General features: G+C 45.6%; 1 protein-coding gene across 6 annotated transcripts in view; it reads right to left on the bottom strand.

Annotated features, from left to right (window-relative positions):
* SLC8A1 (solute carrier family 8 member A1) overlaps window positions 1-13,185 on the bottom strand; it is a 98,877-nt gene that overhangs the window by 64,189 nt on the left and 21,503 nt on the right. For all 6 annotated transcript variants that reach the window (XM_085219072.1, XM_085219074.1, XM_085219073.1 and 3 more), the window contains exon 2: window positions 8,842-10,674. In XM_085219072.1, the coding sequence (XP_085075198.1) occupies window positions 8,842-10,637 (1,796 nt within the window). In that variant the 5' untranslated portion in view covers window positions 10,638-10,674. The remainder of the gene's footprint in view (window positions 1-8,841; window positions 10,675-13,185) is intronic.

The raw sequence follows: 13,185 nt of genomic DNA, 5'->3' as shown, positions 1-13,185 counted from the left end.
CCACCGGTCATTTTCTGTGCTCAGGACTCTCCTCAACTTTTTCTGGATTTTATGAATATCTCCAGGATGATGTCAGTCTCATTCATTACAGAAGCATGACACTGTGAACTCAGATTTGGCTGCTGGCTCATGATGGCCTCAGTCACTCTCCTCCCGCTTGGATTTGTGCTTATGACTCTTCTTGCGCGAGCACTTGTCTTTAAAATGTCCTGCTTCCTCTCAGCCTATTTCTCAGCTCATCTCTCTAAATCTCCATCCTAGCTACAGTAATGGTTCCAGTGTATCCACTCTATCCGCATGTTTAACAGCAAACTTTTCTGCTCCCAACAAGCTTCATTCAGGATAACACCTGTAAACACCTCTTCACCCTTGTCCACTGCCACATTTCTCTTTTCACACAGGTGTGACCCCATCACCCCAGTGGCCTATTCAGCCAGCATCTCTTTACAGAGATACTGAACTAGGTAATATTAAAACCCTTCTGAAGCTGAGTTATGTGACAAGCACTGTTTCTCTCGTACCCAAAAGTCTGGCATAAAAGGAAATTAGGTTGGCTTGATAAGATTTGTTCTTGACAAATCTGTGCTGGCTGTTACTCATCTCCTTGTTATCTTTGAGGTACTTACAAATAATGTGTTGATTTATTCTAGACTCTTTCAGGTATAGAAGCAGACCTAATCTGATTGAAATGCTATTGAAGGCAGCGTTGGAGCTTGACTACAGATGGACTACAGGGGACTGCTAGGAGCTCTGACAGACCCTCTGGCATTCCCCTAACAACACAAAGCTAAACGTTAGTATCCACACTTACTCTGAGAACAGGTAGGTTAAATCATCTCCATCCTCCACATGTGAGATTCGTGGAGAGCCCCACAAGAACAGACTGAAGCATATTGAGGGAGGGATGTGCTTCTTGGTGGGAACTGCCATTCAGCTCCACTCTCCTTCTCCCTCTGCGCTACTAATGTGTGGGCAAGACATCTCCTTCCCCTCTAATTCTCATCCAGCTCCTGCCCAACCTGACTCCAACCAATGCTCCCATGCAGCGCTGTTACATTCCTCCAACTCAGCCAGCCCATTTTCTGGTTTTTGTATGATTCTTTCCAAGTTCCAGGTCACTGGAGAGCTCGTGAGTCAGGTAAATCTCCTGTTCCCTCCCTTTCCCCTGCAGTAGGATCATTTGTGCACAGCCCATTAATACTGACTTTGTTTATATTATTTTTAACCTGTGCAGAAGTGATATCTTATCCCCCTAGGTCCCATCACACATCCAGTCAGTAAGGAGGAACATAAATTTCAAAAAACAGTCCTGAACTGGGAGTGCAGATCTACTGAACTAAGAAAAGGCAAAGCCCTGTGCAGTCTCTGGTGCCAGGCAAACCCTGCTCCCCGCTCAAGCCAAAGCAATACCTCTCCTCTCAGATCCAGTCACCTGTTCTCAAAAAAAACAGCCTGGGAAGGCTCAATAGGTGATGGACCATTTAGTGGATTAGTATATTTCTACTCCAAATTGTTTGCAAAGGCCCAATTTATAACTGTTTTATTCTCCTAGAGGCAAGCAACTTTATTCAGCAGAGATTGAAAAAGAGCTCCTCAGAATAAAGGAACTTCCTGGCAATGATGCCATAAAGTGAAAACCACCTCTATGAAAAAAAAAACAACACCATCCCACAAAGGTAGTATCATATCCACTAGGCCTCTGAACTAGGGACCCTTCAGCCCAGTTCCATATCTGTTCTCAGCAATCTGGGAGCATCTGCACTGGGAAGACTTCCTCTGGAATGGGCTTTGCTCTGATCTGCTCCTTCTCTCTCCTCCTGGGGCCCAGTTCGTGGGGATCTAGTCTGTGCCCCAGTTCTTTGCCAGTGCTTTGTTGCTTGCTGCCAGGCACATTTTATTGTCACTGTGATTGTGTAGGAAGGCGTCCAGGCACTATGGAAATGGAACCATATAGGGACTGGACAGAAAAGGCACATGCTGGTCACACTCTCATTTGCACAGCAGTGGGAATATTTGTTCTCTTATGCTAAGATATTTTTAAAACAGAGAATGCCGTTATTATTCGTTGTCACCCAGGATCCAGCACTGCCGTACTTGGAAACCAGCACAATGCCTCCTCTTTCAGCATCTGAAATGTTATTAGCAGACTTTTTGATATCTCCCCATATGTCGTCAGGTTAAATGGCATTTAGGACACGGACAAGGCTGGCACGATCTGCGACTGTGCCTATGATCACAAAGCAGAGGATGTACCTCCACCAGTTCCAGTGCAGGTGGCCATGAACTCAGCCATTGCATACTCTGTCTGTGAATGACTAACCTTTATCAAAGCTTCTGGCCTGACAGTGCTGTAGGGATACATGTGGTTAAGCCAGACCAGAGCATGGGTCTGCTTCTGACTCAGCCGCCTGTCTGCCAGGGCCAGCTTTTCCTCTCTGCTTGGCTTTGGATGACAGCAGATGTTTCTCTGCCCATCTGCTTGGATGCTGGCTGTAATCAGCTGTCTGCTTTTTGTTCTATTGGTCTCACATTAAGCCCACAAAACTACTAAGTACGATCCACTGAGGTCAGGCCTGGGGGCAAACTGTCAGAGGGAAGGAAGCCTATTCCCAAGGAAGGGACACTACGTGAACTCAGGGGTGCTGCACACATTTTTGATTTGAATTTACCCAGGATAGGATCCCGTGTGGATGGGATGGAGAAGGGTGGGTGCATGCTGCAGCTGGTGCTAGTGCCACTGCCAGCAGCGCTCGGGCCCACCATGGGGAAGGAAGAGCACCTGCGAAGGGGGACAGGGCTTCTCCTGCCCACTGTTCTCATCTCCCCACCAAGAAACCAAGGAGTCATGTGCTGCAGGATGACTTTCCCACACCAACAGGCTTTGCTAGGATAGCTGCTTTAGTTTCTCAAAACAAGCCTAGATCCTGTGTTTTATAAATTACTACAATGCTTTTAATAGGTAGCCTTTTTATAAAGGAGCACAGTGGATGTGTACACAGGCCCTGATGAAGCTAATAACTGCCTCTCAATAGCTTTCAGAGAGTTATTACATATTTAAGATCCAAGTTCCCTAAATCAACCACAGAGATGCAGCTGGTAGCGGTAAATTGCCAACAACAGCTCATTACAAATAAGGAAACATTGTTTTTTCAAGGACAAAAACTGTGTCAGTCCTTCAGCAAGAGCTAACCACTCTTGTCTTCACCCCTCTTCCCCCCTGTCCCCTCAAGTGATGTGCTGGCACATCTCGCTTCATCCAATAATACAGCCTTGCTGCCTAATCTACTCCACAGGGGACATCATCAGATCAAGTTCCTAGATCTCATGCACATGCATCATGACTTATTTGGGCAAACAGCACAGACTGCATTCTGTGTGCACCCTCCCCAGGCAAGCCACGGGCAGGGCTTGTCCTACAACACCGCAATGACTTGCTGCAGGAGCACACCCACTGGCTTTCCTCTGAGGAGGACCAGATCAGCCCAAAAGACATACAGAGAAACTGTTATGAGAAAGCACATTGTAGGCTTGAGACCTGGGAATCCTCTTCCCAGCCAAAACATATACGCACAGTATCCTCATCACCTCATGCCCAGTTTGCATACACAGGCCAACAGCGAGCACAAGTCAGGCCTAGTGAGGTGCACGTTCAGCCAGCTCTAAATGTGCCTCAACATCGCACACGCACTTTTAGTGGTCCTCCTGAGATGACTGAGAAAACAAAATCCAGCACCCAGCCCTATGCAACACAGGGTTTCTGCTGCAGGCAGCACCATTCCTCAAGGCCCCACACTGCATTTCCTTCTCCATCATCCCTGCGACACACAGCACAGTTGCCACCCTCAGGTATTTCTGCCCTCAGATGAGAAAGGCTTCCTGAATGGTAAAGCCATATGGACTCTCATTTTCAACTAGCGGTGAATTTCCTTTCTTTCATGCCAAATGCTTAGCCCCATAGTGCTTTCATTTTGCTCAGTGTTGGAAGACTCAGACTGCCCTAAGCACACTGGGAAGCCAAAATTCAGATCAATCCCCCTGAAGAAAATATTTCAAGCTTGCTTGGTTTCTTCCTCCTACATAGTGGTATCAATCTGTAAAGCACAAAGCAGTGAACTCCACACTACATGGCCTTATTTCCCTACTGTCTCCTAACATGGCACTCTGCTGTATAAGTAAGACATGAGCACAGCAGCTTAAAAGTATTCAGGAAAGGCTAAACATGTCAACAGAAAGGAGAAAAAGAAGAGAGAGCTTATCCTATTACAGTTGCATCTTCCCCTGCTGAAGAAGGGACAATCAGCTCAGGACTCAAAGCAAAGCTGCATTTCAGCCCTCGGAAACTTCTACTTCCCAAAACTCCCTTGGAAAGGGAAGCAAGGCCCTGTGACATACCACAGCCCTGTACTACCCGTATGCTCAGCTTTGCTCTGTGCCACCTCCAGGGGCCGGATCCAGGACCCTGGGTGCTCATGCCAAGATCCCAGGATCTAGGTCCTGGTGGTTGTATTTGAGCTGCGTGCAAATCCCACCAAGCCAGGTAGGACTGCTGCTGGCTAGGGGGAAATATGCTCCAAAGCCCAAGCTGGGCAGTGGAAGCCAGATGAATAAATTTAATCTTTGGTCAGTTTTGCTACCTCATGCTGTGCCTCCAGCCATGAACCCTGTGCAAACCAGGGCCTGTGAGGGGACACACACCAACCAACCCAAAGAGAGAAAGAGAGAAACAATGTGTTTGATGACAAAAAATGGAAAGTGGAATGTTTGCTTGATTCACCTTCAGCCTCATTTACACCTCTGCCACACTGGGTTGGTCCCTGCTCCTCAACTGCATTCTACTGTAAGGCTGGCAGTGCTGGAGGTTTCATTTCATCTCCTGAAGCTGTAAGTCACAGATGCAAAGCTGAGCTAGAGAAGGGTGAGCCAGGATTTTATTTTTTGCTATTTCTGTAGAAATACCTCACTCAACTTTTTCTGGAAAAGGAGAACTTAAAAAAGCAGTACTACTTGGTTTCCCCCTCCCGCCACAATCTATATTTATTGACACTGGCATTTTTAAAAAGCCCTTGGGAGGGACATTCACTCTGGGGATATTTTCCATACAAATCAGAGAGTTTAGCAGGTGTTTATGTCACTGTCCTAGATTTGTGCTTCCAGAGAAATGCCAAAGCTGGCTTGGACAAGAAACTTTCAATGGGCCAAGAACTTCCCTCCCTAAGCCGGCAGCAGGCACCTTTTAGAAAAACAGCGAAACCATACATTGTAAACAGCAAGATACATTAATAAAAGATTGTACATGCATTTATACAGCTTAGCTGAAGTACGCGTAGAATTCATTATCTGTATAATTTAGTCTAACGTCTTCCTCACTGCAGAAAAAACTTTTCTGCTCGATACTCAGGGGGAGGCAGACATCTGGAGTACAGGTTGCAATAGTTCTCTAGTTGCAATGACAGCTCTAGAAAAGCTGCTATTTCTTGACTGTGAAAGAACATGTAGTTTTCTTGCAGCTCTGCAATCACATCTGGAAGAGACGCACCTCCTGATATTTCAAGACAGCAAGGAGAAGAGATCCCATCAGCTGGGGAAAAGACTGCTTCTTCCTCCAAGATAGGAGGCTAGATTCCTTTTGAACTATTTGGCATTTCATCAGGGGATAAAAATACACTGGCTAGATGAACCTCTGACCTCTTTGACGGTTACAATACCTGCAGCAGATGGGTTGCAGGAAAAGCCTGCAACTGCACATCTTACTAGTCCACGTTCTCATCAAGAAAGCTTTACTCATCAACAGAGATGCAAGACAAGGCCAGAGACACCTTGCTGAGGTGGCCCCAGAGGAAAGGGTGTCTCTTAAACTTTACATCATAGCCCCTTGTCCTAAATGTATGTCTCACACCAGAGGTCCCTGTGCAGCATCATGAGATGCTGGCTTTACTGAGATGCAGGTTGGACACCTATAGCTTTCCCACATAACTTGGGACAACCTGTTGAAATGCTCAGCAGAGGCTTCAGCATTTACACTGCAGTTTTGTGTATTCTGAGAAAGGAGAAATCAACAGATTGCAAAATAGGAAATTCTCTCTGGTATCCACAAACAAATAACATGTTACGTAACTGGGCCTTTTGGGAGTTGGAGGGAGTTGGAGATCCATGCTCTCCCAGCACTTCCTAATTTTACTGGGACTTACCAGCAAGCCAGTCCTCTAATTTAAATACAGTCTTCCACACTGTTTTCTTTCACCTTCTCACTTTCCTGCTCTTGCTCTACCCTCTTTGTTAGTGTCCCAGAGAAACGTATCTTGCTCAGTTTTATTGAGCTGATCGATACATCCTAGATGGCAGAGCTGAAGAAGCACTGAAGATACTTAGAATGGGCAGCAAAGCAATTTCTTGGCCAGTCAAGCATGGGAAATATTAATGTTTTAGAACTTTGACTTTACTGAGTCAAATACTGCAGAATGGCAGCACTCTACATAGCTGTGATTTAGCTGAAGCACTGCACTAACACCCAGTGACGTAGTAAACAGGCTTTATCTCTGTAACCCGCACACTGTGCTAGCACATCTTGATTCCCATCAAGGCAAGGGGAGAATACCTATAAACAGCAGCTCAGCTTCAGGACCAGATTTGCCTCTGTGCTGCAGAGCTGTCCTTAACTTACACCCAGGCAAACATGGGCTTGTGGGAGCTCTTCTGCAAGTCAGATCATACTATCCAACACCTGAACATGGACTGTAGTAGTTATGCTTCAGAAAAACGCCTACTGCCTGCTAAGCACATGGGCAGATGGCAATTTGTAAAATCAGTACCATCAACCTCCCAAAATATAAGATACATGCATGTCTTCTCCAACCTGAATGAAATAAGCCCCAAGCTCTCATCTGCTCTAGGCTGCCAATGCTAAAGTGCACACTGGTGCTTCCCATGTACTGTCCCTACAGTATCAGCAGAAAATGGTTTAAAGACAGCAGAGATATAACGGCAATACCTTGGCATTCGCACAGAAAAAAAAACAACTCCATTTTCTAAGAAAGCTGTTTTTCCCATTTTTTGCATGGTGTGTGCATACAGATGACTGGTTAGAAAAGGAAGGAGAAGGCTTGCAGTGACAAAGACACAGCAGTTCTTCCTGAGAGGTCAGGGAACAGCAATAGTAGAATGTGGCCAGCCCATTTCCAGCCTACTACCTGCTCACTAGGCTCTCAGCAAAAACCAGCAGTGAAGAGTTGGGTGGAAAATCCACCAGCAGCAGTCCCACTGCCTGGCCCCATGTCATGAGCTGAGCACTGACAGGAAGCATGGATGTAGGTGGCACAGAGATCTCAGCCAGAGCACTGACTCCAAGACAAAGGGGAAGTGAAATCAAATGTCAAGGTCTTCCTGCTGGCAGTCACATTTTGCTGGTAGTGATTCGGTTAAAAACTAAAGAGCCTTTTGTGGATATCCTTATAGACTAGTTCATTGCATCTCTGCAGATATCTTCCTATGTCTCCTACAAGGAAAAAAATTGAATCAAATCCAGTAACTAGATTCCTGTCTACTGTGACTACTGCTCAGGAGCCTGGACCAGGAGCAATTGTGTATTGTGTGCTCCTGACCCTAGCAGGAACAACATACACATTTTGGCCTCCAGAGTGCTGGAGCTGTGAAGTTCTTGCTTAGTTATTTCTGAGAAGTTGAAACACCATCTGGTTACTAATACCCTGACTAAAACTTATGAATCATGTTTTTATTTCTTGCTGCTCCTAGGAGTTTTACGATTCTTCTGTTTGTGTCATTCTCCCTATTCACATGGAGCAAGTATGAATAATGGAGAGAACATACAGCCTACTCTCCTCAATCACCTTGGGTCAGCCCCAGCTCCCAAAAGACCAGCTGTGCAAGATGCAGTATCCAAGCCACTGTTTAGGTCTCTCTTGACACAGCAGTGCCCTTTATCTAGGACTGCTCTGAGTCCTACGCAGTGGCTCTGTGCTACCGTGTCTACTGTTGGCAGGGTCTTGTCTACAGGCACAGACTTCAATGCAGGAGGAATCTGATGGTGGGGCAACACAGCTCCAAGCTCTTGCTCTCCCAGAGCCACAGTTGGGCAACATGATGTCTTTCAAACATACCAAAAGACAAATGTTTTCAGCTGTCATTTACTGAGTTAACAGACATTCTCAGCATAACATGATAAAGAAGGCAGAGCACAGTTTTTCCACTAGCCATCTAGCAATACTTCATCAGTAGACATTCATCTTTTAATAATTTGCGAACAGCCAGATATGCCTCCACTTGCATCCTAACCATGAAGCTTCTTTTCATGACAATACTTTTTCAGGAAATGCATTAGACAAGTCACCCAAGCCCACAGTCCTTAAAAAGAGAGGAAGAAGAAGTGACCTTGTCCAAATCCAGCAGCATTGAAGGGAGGAGTATCAGTGGCACAGGCCCAGAGAAACTCAGGCAAGTGGATGCAGTTACCACAACTCACACTCTTGATTTAAACAGGTAACTTCATGGAACTGGGGGGTAACAGCCAGCTTGGTGTTCTCTCCTCCACTATAGAGCCAAAGCTATAGAGAACTGCTTGGCTCCTGGATAGAAGGTGGAAGGCTGGCCTTACACACCAGTTCCATTCTGTTTCTGGGAGGATGGAGCGCCTCTGAGTAGGCACAACTCTCTGACCTGCTAGCAAAGCAGGACCATAGCATTTCAGGCTCCCAAAAGCACACAAGAGCATTCAAAGCTTGCTGTAGCACACTGGCACCTGCACAACGCCAGTGCAGCTCTGGTAGCCATGTGCATTTAATTTCAGGAGAATGACAGACTATAAGTTAAAATAAAACCTCCACTTACACTATCTCATCGTTCTGGAACTCCAGCTCCCCACAGGTGTCTTCGAAGTCTTCTCCTCCACCTTTCGCTGAGCCTTCAATGGTTTTATAGGGCACAATAACATTTCCTCGTGCACCAGAGGTTCGCAACACTTTCACTTCCATGGTCCCCACACTCTCACTGACATGTGTTACTGGTTCCTCAAAGGTGAATATGCCAGCATGGTCGTCATCAAAGATGGTGACAGTGGCAGTAGATGGTGAGCCCAGGCAGGCAAGTGTGGAGACACGACTGGCCTCGAGAATACCCTCATCTGCCTCAGTGCTCACACGGACATTGCTGAGATGGACCAGAAAATTCTCATCCTCCTCAAATATGTCATCATCGATTATGCCTACACGGATTTCCTTCTGGGTCTCTCCAGGCTTGAAGACCACTGTCCCTTCAGTGAATTCATAGTCAGAGCCCGCGTTGGCCGTCCCATCCTCTGTCCGGAAGTCAACATAGACTGTGTTGGTCAAATCGCCACCCCGACGGATGATGGTCAGGGCAACGGTACCACAGTTCTCCAGACACTGGTAGGTACCCTGTTCAAAGTACAGCTTGCTGATGGGATCATTTTCTGCCACCTCACTGTTGACCTCATGCATGCTAACAGCTTTGCGGGCCTGGTCTGCAGCATGTCTCTTCAGGATGTTGCCAGCTCCTGTCATAAGTCGAGTGGCCTGGATGCGATAGAAAGCCCTGCTCTTCTGCTGCTGACTTAGGACCTGGTAGTTGGCCAACTCTATAAGCTGCTCAATTTCCTTGTCAGGGTGTTTTTGTTTCAGTTCCTTCAGGATCCGAGCCATTTCCCTTCTGGCTTCCTCATCATCCTGGTCTTTTTCATCTACCTCCAACACCAGTGTCCCATCTAAAAAGTTCTCCACATGAGAATTAGCAACTTTTCCGTCCATCTCAATATCAGCTTTGGAGGAGGGTCGGTCACCCTCATGCTCTATGATCATGCCTCTCTGTTTGCCAGCTCGGTATTTCTTGTAGACGTACTTGTAAAATAAAAGCCTCCTGTCAGCTATCCAGGCAAACACTACACAGATTGGGAAGAAGAAGAAGGTGAGCAAGCCTTCCCAAACCTCTACAATCCCAGGAGAAGACACCGATAAAATAATGTAAAGCCAAGTGTAGGCAAAGATGCTCCAGGCTGCTGTAACAAAAAACACTCGCAAGTGCTTGATCTTCCTTATTTCTCCATCAGGAACAACATAAACGCAGATTGCAATGATGACAAACATATTAAATGCAGCACTCCCCACAATTGTGCTTGGCCCCAAGTCCCCCGCTGTGAAGCCATGGCCACACACTTCAATGACGGATAGAAGGATCTCAGGAGCGGATGAGCCCAAGGCCATCAGTGTGAGGTTGGAAACAGTCTCATTCCAGATCCTCACTGTGGTTTTGCTGGTCTCGCCATTGGGCTTCTTGATGGTTATTTCCCGTTCTTGGGATGTGATGACTTCAATGGAGGACATGAAGCGGTCAGCTATGATGGATACTCCCAGGAACATGTACACCATTGCTACAAAATACACTGTTGCTCGAGCTATTTTGTCACCAAATGAGGGATCTTGGGGTTCCCATATTGGTAAGATCACACCCTTTTTGCAGATGTACGAGCCTGTGCACACCTCAGATTTGTTTGCAGGCACTTCACTGGGACTTTCTGCGTGTATGCTGTCTGCATGGAAGAGCAGCACCACCACAATGCTCAGGAGTTGGAAGTTCACCAGGAAGGTGGGTGGGTGAGTTGTTTGCGACATGGCCGCTTCCACTTAGCAGTTCCCACACGTTCGCAACCTGCAGAGACAAAAGGAAAGACACGCTGAGGCTGGCAAGAGACAACAGATCTTCCTCTCCATCCAATTTTTTTCCACCTTTCCCAAACGTATAATCAAATTACCCTGTTGCTCAAGAAGACCCATTTAATGAGCCCTAATTGTGTTATGATCACTGCAGTTTTCCATGTACAAATCATCTTCAGATCAGCTATCTGAACAAGGATTTAATCAGATGCTACCACTGGGCTAGCACCTACCTCCTTCAGCTATACCACTGTTTAATGCCTCTTTCTCACTCTTTGCTGGAAGCCTATTTCTTCTACTATATTTTCTTGGTTTCCATCTAATTAGAATCCATCGTTCAACTTAACAGCTAGCAGAAGTATTTCGTATTTCAAAGTTACAGAGCATTTCGCACTGGACGTCAGGGTGAGAGTAGAAGATGACAGGGAGATCTACTACCCTCCAATCATTTTTTCAAATATCTTTGTAAAGATTTTTTACAGTCTTTTCTTGCTCACAGTCCTCCCAAGCAACTATTCCATATCCATACAAAGCAAGCTCAAGCCTTGTCAAAATCTTGTTCTTGACAGTATTTTGGTCATAAGGCACACCAGAAGGGCAGTCTTTAATTAATGATTTTGGAGCCATTTCTTCCACAGTGCATCACTTTGCACCTTCCTGAAACTGGAAAGAGCCCCATATGCATCCAAGCATGGTTATCTTGGCATGCTTCAAGAGGAAACCTGTCCTTACACTCTTTTCCCACTAGGTCAGCTTTGCTGGCTTCCCCTGCAAGGGCCTTTCTCACTCCATTTACAACATCAGTCACCAAGCATGACAGCAGTATTTGCCCTTGTCCTGCCTCAGGATTTTCCAGCAGTGTCAGGGAGCTGTTAAAGAGGTTTGCAGTTAGTTAACAGTGCATAAAGCTACAGACCAGATGTCTTTAAGTACATAGAGATCCTTAGTGCAAATACCCGAGCATGCTCAGTGTTAAATTCTCAATTTTACTAGGCAATAAAAGTTATTAAAGCTATATTTTCTTCTCAAGGAGAGCCTTTGCCATACTGCATTTCTCCCTTCCAAGTTAATTTAATCACACAGTGCTTAAAAACGTTTCTATGAAGAGAAGGAAATGAGCATGTCAATACCTTTACTTTGCTGTAGCCTACAAAAGGCTGAATTAGTTTTGCTCATAAAAAGAAAACAACACCCCAGAAACAAAAATGAAAAGAACAAAGCTGTGGAAGACTTCAATTTTTTAAGAGAAGGATGATATTTCCAGCCATGTTCAAACCAGAGACAGTGACATAAGCAGGAGGTCAAACCAGCATCACTGCCACGCCTGGCAGGTCTTGCCCTCCGCATGCCATCTGCCTGGACTCTGGTAAACGCAGAAGAGGTCTAACAGATCACAGTATCACAGAGGCATCTAGGTTGGAAAATACCTTCAAGACCATCAAGTCCAACCATCAACCTGACCATCACTAAGCCATGTCACTTAGCACCAGATGTACAGCTGCATGCAGTTGGAGCTGTAGATTAGTTAAAGGCTGCATTTCAGTTGTCACTTGCACCTAGGTATGACCTGAGTGAGGTGGCAAAGTGCACCTCTCCTCTTCCTTCTTGAGGAGGACTTGTTTCTTAGCATAGCCAGGAGCTAGGCTGGCTCCACACCCAGCATTGCTGATTGCATTCCAAGGAGATACATTTATTCTCCTCAACAGGGACACACCAACACCTACTTAAAGAAAAGTGCCTGATCACCACGACTCATCTCCTTATGATGCCAAAATCATCCCTTCTCATCAGGGCAGGGGCTTGTTATGCAGGGACAGGCTGCGTGCAAATGAAGAACTGTCTGGAGGAGTGAGTACCATCTTGCACCCACGCTACAGAATCTACTCCTCAAACAGATGTCGTAACGAGGGATGAATTTCCTCTGCTCGGTTAGATTTTATTGAAGGATGCCGTAGTAGATAATTGATGTGGAAGAATAATACAGAAAATATATTAAAACAGTTTTATGTAAATGACATCTCCTTACTGGGAATTGTTGGTCTGTGCCACAATCCACTCCTTCGGTTTTCTAATTAAGTAAAGAAAAGGATACACTGAACAGGAAGTGAGCAATTCACAGAGTTAGGTGCTAAGAACAGATAAGATGAACAAGATGCTATGAAAAGCTCTTATTGCTGGAGTCAGAAGTCTCTAATCTCTGTGCACGTTCTGCTTCTCAGAATGCAGGCATGAGTCGATTACAGATCTGAAGTAAAAAGCTGAAAATGTGATGTCTGTAAAGAAGAGTACCTTGTTGCATGCCATTTGGTAGATAGCTAAGTTGAAGCAGAAATACTTTCACGGTCATTGAAGTTTAGCCAAAGCATGACCCAAACATCTGTAATTCTGACTGTGTTTCATGCTGCTTTAAAGCACGTCTTGGAGATGTTTGATACAGGGAAACACAGGCTGACTTAGTATCTAATCTGTTTATCCGAGATATCTCCTAAGTGCTTCTTTATTGTTA

The sequence above is a fragment of the Meleagris gallopavo genome, chromosome 2 (genome assembly GCF_905368555.1).
Source record: "Meleagris gallopavo chromosome 2, MGAL_WU_HG_1.1, whole genome shotgun sequence".
Lineage (NCBI taxonomy): Eukaryota > Metazoa > Chordata > Aves > Galliformes > Phasianidae > Meleagris > Meleagris gallopavo.
The sequence above is the reverse complement of the archived record's forward strand: the minus strand, read 5'-3'. Positions and strand labels throughout refer to the sequence as shown.